The following is a 14,492-nucleotide window of genomic DNA, read 5'->3' on the forward strand; positions in this document are numbered from 1 at the left end:
AGAACCTGGCAAGTACCCAAAAACTAAGTCTATTCCATGTTACCAATGCTAGAAATAGCAGTGGCTATTTTCCAAGTCAACTTAATTAATAGCAAGTAATGGACTTCTCCTCCAAGAACTTATCCAATCCTTTTTTAAACACAGCTATACTAACTGCACTAACCACATCCTCTGGCAACAAATTCCAGAGTTTAATTGTGCGTTGAGTAAAAAAGAAATTTCTCCGATTAGTTTTAAATGTGCCACATGTTAACTTCAAGGAGTGCCCCCTAGTCTATTATCTGAAAGATATCCACATCTACCCATTCTAGACCTCTCATGATTTTAAACACCTCTATCATATCCCCTCTCAGCCGTCTCTTCTCCAAGCTGAAAAGTCCTAACCTCTTTAGTCTTTCTTCATAGGGGAGCTGTTCCATTCCCTTTATCATTTTGGTCGCCCTTCTCTGTACCTTCTCCATCCTGAACTACTCTTTCTGTAGATGCTTGTTTAGGGCACAAAGATCTAAGATTGGACAAGTGCCTCCCGATTTTTCTGGTATTAGGAAATACTGGGAGTAGAAGCCCTTTCCACTTTGTAGAGAGGGAACCTGTTCTATGGCATTGGCTTGTAGGAGGGATGTTATTTCCTCCTCTAGAAGTGGAGCGTGGTCAGTGGAACCCCACCCCGGATGAGGAGGAGTGTCTGCCGGTAGTGAGAGGCAGTTTAGATGGTAACCTTGAGCTACAACAGACAGGACCCACTGATCTGTGGTGATTGTGTGCCACTTGTTGGTGAAGTGGCAGAGATGGCAAAGGTGGAAGTCAACAAATGCTCTCTAGTGGGGAGTCAAAATCCCGAGGAAGGACCAGGCTGCGGAGCTGGTTGAGTCTTCTGAAGCCTGGCGAGGTTGAGCCTTCTGATAGGGTCTGGTTGGACGAGACCAAGCTGGAGTAGGGTAGTATCAACATGCTTTGAAGGTAGATCTTTTTGCCTCCCTTCTGAACAGCCATTTAGAAGAAGAGGAGAACTCTGTGTGCTCAGCAGAGAGTTGACGCAAAGTCTCATTATGATCCTTAAGCTGTGCTACAGTCTCCTGAATCTTCTCGCCAAAGAGATTATCTACCGTACAGAGGAGGTCCGCTAACCGCTCCTGAACTTCTGGGCGCAGATCAGAGGATTTCAGCCATGCCCACCTCCTGGCACTTATTCCAGCTGCTGATACCCTGGACGCAGTGTCAAAAATGTCATAAGCGGCTCGCATTTCATGTTTGCCAGCATCAAGGCCCTTTTTGAGAATCAAATTGAGCTGGTCCTGGAACTGGTCCAGAAGGGAATCAGAAAACTCCTGCAACTGCTTGAAAAATTCCTGTTGTATTGCATCTTATAAAGTTGGTAGGCCGCAATACGGGAAATAAACAGAGCCATGAAAGACTCTACGACCAAAAGCATAGAGGAATTTCTGCTCCTTCCCAGGAGGTGTGGAAGAATGAGGCCGTGGTCTTCTGGCCAGATTCGACTACCACTGAATGGTGGGCTAGTTGAGTTTTCTGGAAGCCAGGTGCTGAACTAGATAAGTAGCATAAGACTTACTGCTGACAGGTGGTACCGTCCCTGGGTGCTCCCAGTTGCATTGAAGATCAAGGAGGACCTCATGAACAGGGATGGACATTACCTCCTTAGATGCGACTACAACTGAAGGACTTCCAGCATTTTGTGTCTGGAGTCTTCTTCAGTCTGGAGGGTAAATGGAATGTTCTCCGCCATCTCTTTGATAAAATTTATGAAGGAGAGGTCTTCCAGCAGGGATCTTCGCCTCTCCTCTGGAGGAGAAGGTTCAGACAGGATATCTCCGGTGTCATGGGAGTCTGAGGAATCATCGGTCCAGGGCTGGTAGGGTTGATCCCCAGCATCCAACGGGCCTCCAGATGGTAAAAAAAGGACCTTCTCCAGCTGGAGGAGGTCAGGGCACTGAAGGCATCGGAGGAGGCACCGGCAGCATCAGTGTCGGCATCGGTAAAGGTCGATGCAACATCAGAGGCAAAGGGGGCACCGATGGACTCTGACCTCAGTGGACACCTCTGTGGAACTACTCCAGAAGGCCCTGGAATCTGATCCTGCATCGATGTTCCCTCCTCCTCAGAGGAGAGATGGATGGGCGTCGATGGTTTATGACGAATTGGTGTTTTTACCAGTGCTGATGGTAGAGCACCAATGAGGACATCAAGTCTGTCAAATAATGGTGCAAGAATTGGTGGCATCGGATCCGGGATCGGAATCATCTTCAGTGTCAATGGAGTCGAAAGTCCTCACGGAAAGTTGGTGTTAATACCAGTTCCAGAGTGGGAGGCTGGATGGGCATCGCCGGAGGGTCCACAGGCATATGTGGAGTCTCAAGTGCCGACCCTACCAAAGGTGGGGAAGTCTTCGGTGTACCCGGTCTGGAGGAGGTTGGGGGCTCATCACGGGCCTTCTTCATCAGTGGCTCGGTCGATGTCGAAGTCGAGGCCACCCGTGCACCTGAATCGGATGGCGAGGCTTTCCAATGCAGATGTTTGTCCCAATGGTCGGCCTTGTCCATGCTTGGTGCAGAGGATGTAGAAGCTGAAGTCTTAGACATCGATCGAGAGTCATCGGTGTCCGACCGAGAACGAGACTTGGCAGGCGATGGTGTCGATGACTTGGAGGTTTTAGAAGGCGGGCACTGTTTTGTATGGAACAGCAAAGCCATCTTTTCTAACCTGCTCGATGCCCCTTAGGGGTCATTTGGGCACAGTTGGTACATAGATGTGAGGGTCTGTGATTAGACATTGTCCGAGGACAGTTGGGGCACCTACGAAAACCTACCATCGCTGCCTTCGAAAATTTAGGCCGCGGCGCAGTAGGTGACCATCAGCCCTAAACACTGGAACAGTCGGTAAAGCTTACCTTACAGTCGCGGGTATCGACAGTGGACAGGGGACCCGGATGGGGTGAAAAAATAATCCCTGAAGAAAATTCCTGTCAGGAATCTGTGAGAGCTCCTTACTCCGCGTGGCTAAAGCTGTGCGGAAAAAAAGAAACTGAAGGGGGACCCCCTGCTGGATGCAGGGTTGGTGGCATGCTGGGCATGCTCAGTGGTACCAGTCAAAGTTCTAGAAACTGACAAAAGTGTTCCGTGATTGGGCTCCATCCTGATGATGTCACCATGTGAGGACTATCATCCTGCTTGTACTGTGAGAACAAGACTTTTCTTTCTAAGATATGTTAGTGACAGGAGAAAGTGAAAAAATGGGACTGTAATACTCAAAAGGGGGAGGATTATGTGTAGAGACTGATGAGGATGCAGCAAAATGGCTAAAATTTGTTTAGCATTCACGGAGGAAGGGTTTGGAGTAGACAACAGAAAACGGATATAAATAGGAATAAACAGCGTGGCTGCTGTGTTAGTCTACTTCAATGCAGGAAACAAAGGTTAACAAAACTAAAAAAAAAAAAAAGCAACATCTATATGGGGGAAGCACTTTTCAGAATCAGATCACTGCATCAATGACCTTTTAATCATATAGGAATAGAAGAATATAGGATCATATAGGAATGCATATATAGGAATATAAGAATATAGAATCATATAGGAATGGAAGAATAATAATATAGGAATGTAAGACTTGAAGATAAAATGATCAGACCTTTCAGAACTGTCAGGAAAGGACTCAAATACCTATGTTTATCTCATCTCATTATGATCACCATCAAATCCCTTCTCCTTCACACTATCATTATAATGCCTTTTCACATTTTCTGGTAAGATCAGTTTTGCTCAATATATTCTAACCTGATGGAGAGGATTAGCTCTGAAAAGCTAGTCAAAGAATGTATTAAGTTAGTACAATACAAAGGTATCACATATTTGGATGTTTTTGTTAACCTTTATTTCCATAGAAATAGGAATAGAAGTGAAATAGATCTCAAACAATTTTCAGAAGACTGTGTTTGTGAGGATTTAACAAAACTAAAAGCACAAAGCAAAAGGGGTTGAATGGGATACATATGAGGGAATGTAGAGAAGATCCACTGTTTGATCTTTTCAATGCTTCATTAGAGTCAAAAGTGGTTCCAAAGGACAAGAGCCAAGTAAAGGTGGTTTCTCTTCATAAAACGTGAAAGTGAGGAAGAGTCTGAAAATTACAAGCTAGTTAATCTGACTTCAGTAATGCGTAAATTAACTGAATCACTGCTAAAACAAAGGACAGTGCAGTTTCTAGAATCAAAGGATTACAGCAGTGTTTTCCCAACCCTTTCAAGCTCAAGGCACATCTATGTTAAAAAAAAAAATTGTGTGGCACACTAACCAGTGAATGCAGAAATGGAGAGGATTCATATGGCCAGAAGAACAGCTATGGAAGCACCGAAAGACCTGCCAGTCTCGCTTTTACATTTTAAAATAAAAAGGGGTGGAGGGGCCAAAACACACATGATCCCATCACCAAGGACCAGCTCTCTCTCTGTATACAAATGCAAGCGAAAAGTCAGTGTGGCACAGGCAGACAACTCAGTTAGTTACATTTGGGCCGATACAGTAAAAATTGCGGGAGAGCGGGTAAGCGGCCACTCTCCTCTGCTCGAGATTCAGTAAGTTAATTTATTTAAATTAGGGCCTGCAGTAAAAAGAGGCGCTAGGGACACTAGCACGTACCTAGCGCCTCTTTTTTGACAGGAGCGGCGACTGTCAGTGAGTTTGACAGCCGACGCTCAATTTTGCCGGCGTCTGTTCTCAAACCCACTGACAGCCACGGGTTCGGAAACCATACGCCGGCAAAATTGAGCGTCCGGTTTTCAACCCGTGAGCCACGGGCCCATTTTAATTTTTTTTTTTTTATTTAACTTTTTGGACCTCCGACTTACTATCTCCATGATATTAAGTCGGAGGGTGCACAGAAAAGCAATTTTTACTGCTTTTCTGAGCACTTCCCCAGCGCCGGCAGAAATTAACGCCTTCCTTTGGGTAGGCGCTAATTTCTGAAAGTAAAATGTGCGGCTTGGCTGCACATTTTACTTACTGTATCGCGCGGGAATGACTAATAGGGCCATCAACATACATTTGCATGTTGCGGGCGCTATTAGTCTCGGGGGGGGGTGGATGGGGGGGGTGGACGCGCGTTTTTGACGCGCTATTACCCCTTACTGAATAAGGGGTAAAGCTAGTGCGTTGAAAACGCACGTCCAAATGCCGGTTAACATTCGGCCTGATTGTCTGTTGCATGTGGCTGCTAGAGCTCCTCCACTACTTCTGTTCCCAACACTCAGATTAAGTCTCATCTAGTGCTCAGTGCTTGTTCTGCCTGTCTCATTAAGCCTAGGGATAAGACAGAGGCTGGAAGCACTCAAAGGAGGAAGATGTGTGCTGAGCAAAGAGGGGCTCTGCTGTCCATACTCTGCATGGTGTTTATTCATTTCCATACTCCAGGTCTTATATGCTGTAGCTAGGAAGGGGAGGCATGCTCTAAGAAAAGAGCTTCTACATGTTGAAGAAAATTGCTGGTGTCTCTTGCTGCTGTGAGGCACTGAGAGCAGAGCCCAAGTGCTGGTCTGGATCTGACAATTAGGCAGTAGTGACTTTTCTGTGGCACACCTGATCAAGTCAGAAGGCACACAAGTGTGACACAGCATTAATGGTTGGGAAACAGTGGATTATAGAGCCCAAGGCAGTATTGTTTTATCAGAAGCAGGTCTTGTCAAATGAATCTAATCAATTTCTTTAACTGACTGACCAGAACATTAGATCTGGGGAAAGTAATAGATGTAGTGTGCTTGGATTTCAGCAAAGCCTTTTACATGGGTCTGCACAGGCAACTTATAAACAACCAGAGTCCTAGGTACAGGCCCTAAAGTGACTGGCTTAGAAATTGGTTAAGTGGAAGATGACAAAAAGGGTAACAGTAAACAGAAGTCATGCCGAATAAAGCAGAGTTGCTTATCTGTAAAAGGTATTCAAGGACAGCAGGATGTTAGTCCTCACACAGGGGTGACATCATCGGATGGAGCCCAGTCCACAACTTTTATCTCAAAGAATCTAGAATTTTCATACATGCCCTACTGAGCATGTGCAGCTGTAGTCATCACCTTGCCCCTAAGCAGAGTCCCTCAGTCTATGATATAGTTCATACAAGGTTTCATGAGGACTAACATCCTGCTGTCCTCAGAGAACATCTGTTACAATAAGCAACTCTGCTTTTGCCGAGGACAAGCATGATGGCAGTTCTCTCACATGGGTGATTCCCAAACTATAGCTGAGCAGGACAAAGCACGAAAATGCACCGTGCTGAAAGCACCACCTCTCTCCCATTTGCCTGTCAGACAGCCGACCCACAAAGCGGTCTAGGCAGGAAAAGAGTTAGATTCTACAAAGAGAAAACCATAGAAAAGACAGCCAAAACCCAAATGCGTAGCAGAGGTGCCTCTTGAATAAAGACCAAAGTTTCCTTTGGTGTTTATAAGACAACTGAGAAACCAACTGGGGCCCAAGAGCTCCCTAGGAAAATACTGTGGTCCACTGGCAACTGAACGGCAGAATTAATCTGCAGAAACGTGCCCTATGATTGGCGATTAGGCACAATGGGTAGAAAAATCTAAGCAACACGTAGAATAATAATCAGCAACGACGACAGGGTCTGTGGCATACCCTACATGCCAAAGTACCAGACATAGCTGACCATGCAGGACAGCATCAAGAATTTCAAGGGATGAAAGGCAATCTTTGAATGGGATTGCTAACCCAAAACCCTGAGCAGGGAGATAAGTTGCATGAAGTCAGACAGAGTCTCCGATGCCCCCCGATCCGAGTGGCTCGGGGCCCCCAAGGTCATCGGTATCCATGGTGCCAGATAACCATAGGCCAGTGATGGGAAAGCACAACGCCCTTCGGTACCCCCATCTGGACACTGCAAAGGAGCCTTGAGATTAATGGACCACTGTACGTCTGGATGCCTCGGTGCCCCAGGGTGCCTCGAGTACATGGCAACCCCGGCACTCTAGAGCAGCAAGTTCATCCAAGGCCAAACCCCTGTCACCCAAGGGCTTCAGTGGCACTCCAGGGTTCTCAGGAGCCTCGATGACCTCTAGGGCAACCAGGGTGCTCAATGGCAATCCCAGTGCCTCATTGATGGTGCTCGACAGCCTACAGCAGCAACGAATGGCATTGCTGGCGAACACGCTCGATGGCCTCCATAGCAGCCCCACACCCCGATGGCATGGAGGGCATCCACAGCATCAAGGACGGTCATGCAACTCAATGGCATTGAGGGCACCCCAGCAACTCTGTGTAAAGGGTGACCATGGCACTCAATGGCAGCCCCGGTCCACGATGCGGCCGTGACAGCGGTCACGGATGTGCATAGGCAACTGATACTGGGCATAGCACTGAAGGTGCAGCAGCAATCTGCTTGCCCAGGTTCCTGCTCGTCCTCTCTCACAAGGAGACTGCACTGCCATTACAGGCAAGGAGGAGGGGAGGCTACATTGCCCAGGGATCCTACCTGTGGAGTCTAGGTCCTTTGAATGTGGGGAGGATGAGCACTCCCCCCCCCCCCCCCCCCCCCCCCCCCCACACACAGGAACAGCATGGTTCTCAATCTCTTTGCTGTCTGAACGTCCATCTATGCCGATCGATCAGTGAAACGACATGGAACTCCTGCCCAATTAGAACTCAGGTGAGTCCCCAGGCTCAGCTGCTTACACATATCACCCACAGACTGCATTCTGTCAGTCCTGCCAGTACCTAACAAAGGTACAAAAACAGAAAAAGCAAGGAAAGGACACAATTACTAAACTGCAGGTGCAGTAATTAATAAGGGATAGTATTAGCCTCTGCCAGGCTGTCAGCGACTAAGGCCCGCCGTACGGCTGGCAGCCAGTGGAAAGAAAAGGAAAAAGGGAAAAAAAAGAAAAGAAAACTATGGTAAGGTAAAAGAAACAACAGCTGCAGCTCTAGAAAAAAATAAATTACAAAAACTGTGAGGAAAGAACAAAGCTGAAGAATGTGACACACATGCCTCGCAGAAAAAAAGACTGCGGGACTCTGCCTAGGGGGCAAGGTGATAACTACAGCTGCACATGCTCAGTAGGGTGTGTTTGAAAGCTCTAGAATCTTTGAGATCAAAGTTCCAGGCTAGACTCCATCCAATGCTGTCACCCATGTGTGAGGACTATCATCCTGCTTGTCCTCGGAGAAAGGGACATTACTGGTGGTGTGCTACAGGGATTAGTTCTCAGTCCAGTTTTCTTCAACATTTTTAACAACAATATTGTGAAGAGGCTATCAGGAAGGTTTACCTTTTTGCAGATACCAACATCTACAACAGGGCAGGCAAGAAGGTGCGGAAAACATGAAAGACCTAGTGAAGTTTAAGTAATGATCTAGAGCCTACTAACTGCAGTGTCAAAAACCCAAAAGGAGCAATACAGTGTAGGAGATGGTGTTCTCTGCACAGAACAGAAGTAAGATCTGGGGATGAGTCTGATGATCTTAAGGTGACAGATAGGTAAAGTGACAGCAAAAGCTTGAGTGGACAGGGAGAAAATAACCAGCGGGAAAGGGATACTGATATTGCCTCTGTAAAAGTCTTTGTTTAGATCTCATTTGGAATACCGTGTACAATTCTGAAGACTAGCTACTAAAACAGTCAAGGGTCTTCAAAATAAAGCAAATTAGAACAAAGATCTAAACATGCATATCCTAAGGGAAAGAAGGAAATATAACAGACATTTAAATACTTCCACAGAATAAATGCACAGGAGGCAGGTCTCCTTCAATGGAAAAGAGCCTCTGCAATGAGGGTGGAAGGGGGTAGACAAGTAATTTAAAGAAATATTTCTTTACAGAAAGGTGGTGGGGATGCATGACTCACCTCTGTGTAGAGGTTGTGGAGACAAAAACAGTTAATGAATTCAAATCCCACTGCTGCTCTTTATGACTTTGGGCAAGTCATTTTACCCACCATTGCCTCAGGTACAAACTTAGATTGTAAGCCCTCAGAGAACAGGGAAATACCTACAGTACCTGAATATAATCCACTTTGAAGCGCTGAAAGAAGTGGAAAAGCGGAAAATCAAAATCAAATTAAAGAGCACAGAGAACCTCTGAGGGAAAGGAACTATAAAGCTGGAGCAGGAGATGCGGATGGGCAGGCTGGATGGGCCGTATAATTTGTCTGCATTCATGTTCTTTATTTCTATAAATTGGGTCTCCAATCCTGAAAATCCAATTTGCTGTGGAGGTCACCAGGAAAGGTTTGGGAAGCCATGCTCTGGTCCATAACCCAGACATAGGCAGCTGCCACTGCATAGTGTCCCTTCTCCTATTCACCCAGCTCAAGCTGACAATCCCCAGCCTGCTACCCCCATGCCACTGTTCCTTTAGCTTTTTTTCCCCACTAATGCCAATCCTTAACTCTACTCCTACACTTCATCCCACTGCTGCTACTCCTCAGTTAAACCTCCCACCTGCAATCCCTGAATCCTTGTCCCATGCCATAAAAAGAAATGGAGAAATTACTTACCTGATAATTTCATTTTCCTTAGTGTAGACAGATGGACTCAGGACCAATGGGTATAGTGTACTCCTGATAGCAGTTGGAGACGGATCAGATTTCAATCTGACGTCAGCCCTAGTACATATACCCCTGCAGGAAGTGCAGCTCTTCAGTATTCTACTCAAAAAGCATTGTGGATATATGTATGACTGAATAATTTGAATAACTTGATTAACATTATAACTTGGTTAACTTGATTAATTAGAACTGGTTGAATTTGCTATAGCTGGAGACCGCCAGTGCCCTCAACCAAGAAACGTCGACACCTGGTAGGGTGGGTGTCCTAGATGAAGGAAAGCATGGCTTACCCGTGAATCACTCGCTCCCGGGGATGTCCCCCGAGAATTCCATGAGTAACGGCAGCCATGGGTGAGATGCTGAGTCCATCTGTCTACACTAAGGAAAACAAAATTATCAGGTAAGTAATTTCTCCATTTCCTAGCGTGTAGCAGATGGACTCAGGACCAATGGGATGTATAAAAGCTAACCTCGAACCGGGTAGGAGGCTGCCCGTGACCCACTTAGTACTGCCCTTGCAATTGCTGTGTCCTCCCGAGCCTGCACATCCAGGCAGTAAAACCTGAAGAAGGTGTGGATGGAGGAACATGTCGCTGCCCTGCAGATCTTGGCGGGTGACAGCATCTTGGTTTCCGCCCAGGACACTGCCTGGGCTCTAGTAGAATGGGAATTGACTTGTAAAGGCGGTGGTTTGCCTGCTTCTACGTAGGCCGCCTTGATGACTTCTTTGATCCAGTGGGCTATGATTGCTCGCGAGGCCGCTTCCCCTTGCTTCTTCTTGCTGTGAAGAACGAATAGATGGTCCGTCTTTCGTACGGGCTCCGACTTTTCTAGGTATCTGACTAGGAGTCTGCCGATGTTGAGATGGCGTAGACTTTGGGCCTCTTCCGAATTCTTATGCTCACCTGGCGATGGTAGCAAGATGGTTTGGTTGAGAAGGAAGTGAGACACCAATTTGGGGGCGAACGACGGAACTGTGCGTAACTGGATAGTTCCCGGGGTGAGTCTGAGGAACGGCTCCCGGCAGGACAGTGCTTGTAGCTCGGATATACGATGGTCTGAACAGACTGCCAGCAGGAAAGCTGCCTTCAATGTTAATAGTCGGAGAGACAGGCCGCAGAGAGGTCTGAAGAAGTTTCCTGCTAGGAAATCTAGGACCAGGTTGAGGTTTCAAAGAGGCACCGGCCACTTTAGGGGTGGTCGGATGTGCTTGACTCCTTTCAGGAAATGGGAGACATCCGGGTGAGAGGCTATGCTGCCGCTCTCACTCTTGGTTCCGTAGCATGACAATGCAGCTACCTGTACACCTTGATGGAGTTGAGGGACAATCCCTTCTGTAGGCCGTTCTGCAGGAATTCCAAAAATCGCAGGAATTTTGACTGAGCGTGGTCTGATGTCATGGTCCTCGCACCAGGCTTCGAATACTCTCCAAATCCTTATGTATATTAGGGATGTGGAGAACTTGCGTGCTCAGAGTAGGGTGTCAATTACTGCCTCAGAGTATCCGCTCCTCCTTAGGCGAGTCCTCTCAATGGCCAGACCGTAAGAGAGAATCGAGCTGGATCCTCGTGGAGGATTGGTCCCTGTAGGAGCAGGTCTCTGTGTGGAGGTAGCGGCAGGGGGTTCCCTGTCAGCAGTCTTCGCATGTCTGCGTACCTCAGTCTTCTTGGCCAGTCCAGGGCCACTAGAAGTACTGGTCCCCTGTGGTCTATCTTGTGGATAATCGCGCCCAATAGGGGCCACGACGGGAAGGCGTATAACAGAGTCTCCTGTGGCCAGGTCTGTACCAGAGTGTCGATTCCCTGGGACTGGGGTTCCCGCCTGCAGCTGAAGAAACTGGGTACTTGAGCATTGGACCGGTTTGCCAGGAGGTCCATGGCTGATGTTCCCCAACGGTTTACTATCAATTGGAATGCTGTGGTCAACAGCTTCCTGGATCTAGACTTTCTCTGCTGAGGTAGTCCGCTGTGATATTGTCTTTCCCAGCAATGTGGACGGCCAGAGATCTCTTGAAGATTCACTTCTGCCCCTGACATTAGGAGGTGTATTTCCAGAGACACCTGCTGGCTTCTGGTTCCTCCCTGACGGCTGATGTAGACCACTGTTGTGGCGTTGTCCGACATTACTCTGACCGCTTTGCCTCAGAGTCTGTGACCAAACTTTAGGCAGACTAGTCTGACTGCCCGGGCTTCTAGGCGATTGATGTTCCATCCCGACTCTTCTTTGTTCATCCTGCGTATGACCAGGTCTGGAAGCTCGTTCTTGGTGAAAAAGCGTCCCATGGTTCAATGGAGTTCTGTCCCCGGAGGGAGTTCCCCTTCCTCCAGAGGTTCTGACTCCTCATTTGAGATGTCCTTGTCCCCGAAGGTGGGGTTTCTGGGCGGTGGGATCACTTCCCTGGGCAGAGAGGGTCCCAGCATATTGAGGTCCTCTGGTGGAGCCTGAGACCGCATTATAGGAGGCCCCAGTTGCATGTGGATGAAGGTATGCAGACCTTTGAAGAATTCTATCCAGGAGATAGAAGCTGGGTCTAGACTAGGGGGCGCAGTGTCCCTGGGGAGCCCTGTTTGAGGGGGGGTCCCCGCTGTGTAATGCTAGGTCCGGCGTACTGCTCGAGAGGCTGGGGTGGGCCATGAGTTTGGTCCCCTAGTGTCTCTTCGCACTGTATACACAGGGCCGTGGCCTCCTCATGCTGTGCAGCTGGGCAAAGGCCCTAAGCTTTGAGTTTATTTTCCGGCGGTGCCATGACTTGTGCGCTCCGGTGTGCGAAGTTGCGCACATAGGTTTGGTGCGCGTGTGCAGGGAGATGTGCCCACTGTTGTGCACACAGGTCGAAATTATGCACCCGGCACCGTAAGCGCGTCGCTTGTGCACCCGGTACTTGTGCGGGCGACATTGTGTGCACAAGGTATTTGTGTGCACAAGGTATTTGTGCGCACGGCTCACCTCTGTGCGCACGGATCGAAATGGCGGACAGGGCGGTGAACAGAGCCAAAATGGTGACAGCGACCATGCGGACAATATGGTGACCACCTCGGAGGGCCTCCACGTGGGAGGGCCCTCTGATCTGACCGGGGTCTAGCCCTAAGGCACATCAACCCGGTGGCACTGGTCCCGGCTGGCGACCTGTGCGTCTCCTCGAGCTTCGGAGACTGGAGACACTTAAATAGATTTCTACCTTACCTTGTCTCGGCATTTCCCGGTTTCGTTCTGGGCGGTCTCCAGCTGCGGGGAGAGAGTGAAATACCTTCACCGCCGCGCTCAAGGTTGCACCCGCTGCCTCTCAGCCTCACCCGATGTCAGGGGCTACGTCTCCGCCGAGAGTCAGCCGCCGGACAGAGGCTTACCTCTGAGGGATCGCGGAAATCACCTCGGGAAATCTCAACTGGGGAAGGGACCCAATGGGTGTCACCACAGGAGAGCAGGGCTCGTCTGTAGAGGTAAGATTTCTTCTTAATTTGGTTTTCTTTGGTAAAATTAGCTGTGCTAGCGTGCATAGAGTCCCTAACTGCTATGGAGACGGAAAATACTGAAGAGATGCACTTCTTGCAGGGGTATATGTACTAGGGCTGACGTCAGATTGAAATCTGATCCTTCAAGATGTCATTGAGTGTAGGAAACTAACTAAATGACGTATTTAATTTTAGTATATAGTTAACTGTATGTATCGAATTATGTTAATGTATACCGTTGTGATGGTCTAACGACTGATGTAACGGTATATAAAACCAAATAAACTATAAACTATATCAGGAGTACACTACACCTATTGGTCCTGAGTCCATCTGCTATACGCTAGGAAAAAGCAGTTTTCTTTAACAGTTGCTAACCTTTCCCCAGCTACCTTACAATTACTCTGGGCTTTGCCAGCAGTTCCCATCTGTCCACTGCTCCCTGCCTCCTACTTCCCATTAACTCTGAACTTCTTTTCCTGAAGGAAGCTTCCCCAAAGAAACAAACACACACATCTATGAATAACTGACCATACTGTGATACTATCTTTACCCACAAACTCTTACAAAACAGAAAAACTGGAAACCTCTCCAAAAGCACTTTTATTGTCCAGATGCTCCCAAATAAAAACACAGTGCAAAAAGTCAGATTCCAGACAAACATCTTAGCACAAATGTTTTGATATTACTTCCTCATTAAAGATCAATGATTCACAATACATTAGCAAGACTCATACAGATTAAGCATGTACTTACTTTTGCTGATGAGAGAAAAAGATTAAACGACGGGCATTTAATGACCTAGAAACTAGTGCTCTATTAACCAAATATGTTTCAAAAATTAAGTCAGCAATAATTAAAATCAAGATTTTTGGAGGATGAGTTTTAATCTTCTACAGAAAATTAAGCACAATGTTACAGTAAATGCTGCAACAGAGTAAACATTTAGAGATGTTTGTTTTCAGGTTATGAGTCCACATTCAATTTCTAAATTTTGTAACCAGGTTAAGAGTACAGATTACTTTCAAGTTCTCTCTAATTCACTACCACAACCAGACTGGTTACATTACAATTCTGAACAGTTAGATTTATAATATCAAGAACAATTTATTTATTTAAAATTCTTTTATATGCAGTCATTCTGGCTTCAATCGTGACAGTTTACTTACCCTCTTTGGGCCACTGAAAATCTTTCTAGTGCTGTCTTTGGATTTTTCTCCTTGTTTACTCACTGTCTTCTTAAAGTCTTCAGGCAAATAAGGATCTTCTGAAAAATCCAAAAAGTCTGCAAAAAATGTACAAATTAAAATATTGTTCTATAAAAATGATTAGATATTCATAAAAACTTGCTTGTTTAATAACTGCCAAACTCATGTATAAATTGAAACTCTGTAATATACATGCTCTTTGCTGTGAATTTCAAACAAAAATTAAGTAAATTCTGTGTCTATATATATATACATATTTTGTTTA

At 46.8% G+C, this 14,492-nt stretch overlaps 1 protein-coding gene across 4 annotated transcripts in view; it reads right to left on the bottom strand.

Moving 5' to 3' along the window:
* Positions 1–14,492, bottom strand: part of WAPL (WAPL cohesin release factor) — a 533,375-nt gene that overhangs the window by 391,880 nt on the left and 127,003 nt on the right. For all 4 annotated transcript variants that reach the window (XM_029609312.1, XM_029609314.1, XM_029609311.1 and 1 more), the window contains exon 4: positions 14,189–14,304. In XM_029609312.1, coding sequence (XP_029465172.1) covers positions 14,189–14,304 — 116 coding nt within the window. The remainder of the gene's footprint in view (positions 1–14,188; positions 14,305–14,492) is intronic.

The sequence above is a fragment of the Rhinatrema bivittatum genome, chromosome 7 (assembly GCF_901001135.1).
Source record: "Rhinatrema bivittatum chromosome 7, aRhiBiv1.1, whole genome shotgun sequence".
Taxonomy (NCBI): domain Eukaryota; kingdom Metazoa; phylum Chordata; class Amphibia; order Gymnophiona; family Rhinatrematidae; genus Rhinatrema; species Rhinatrema bivittatum.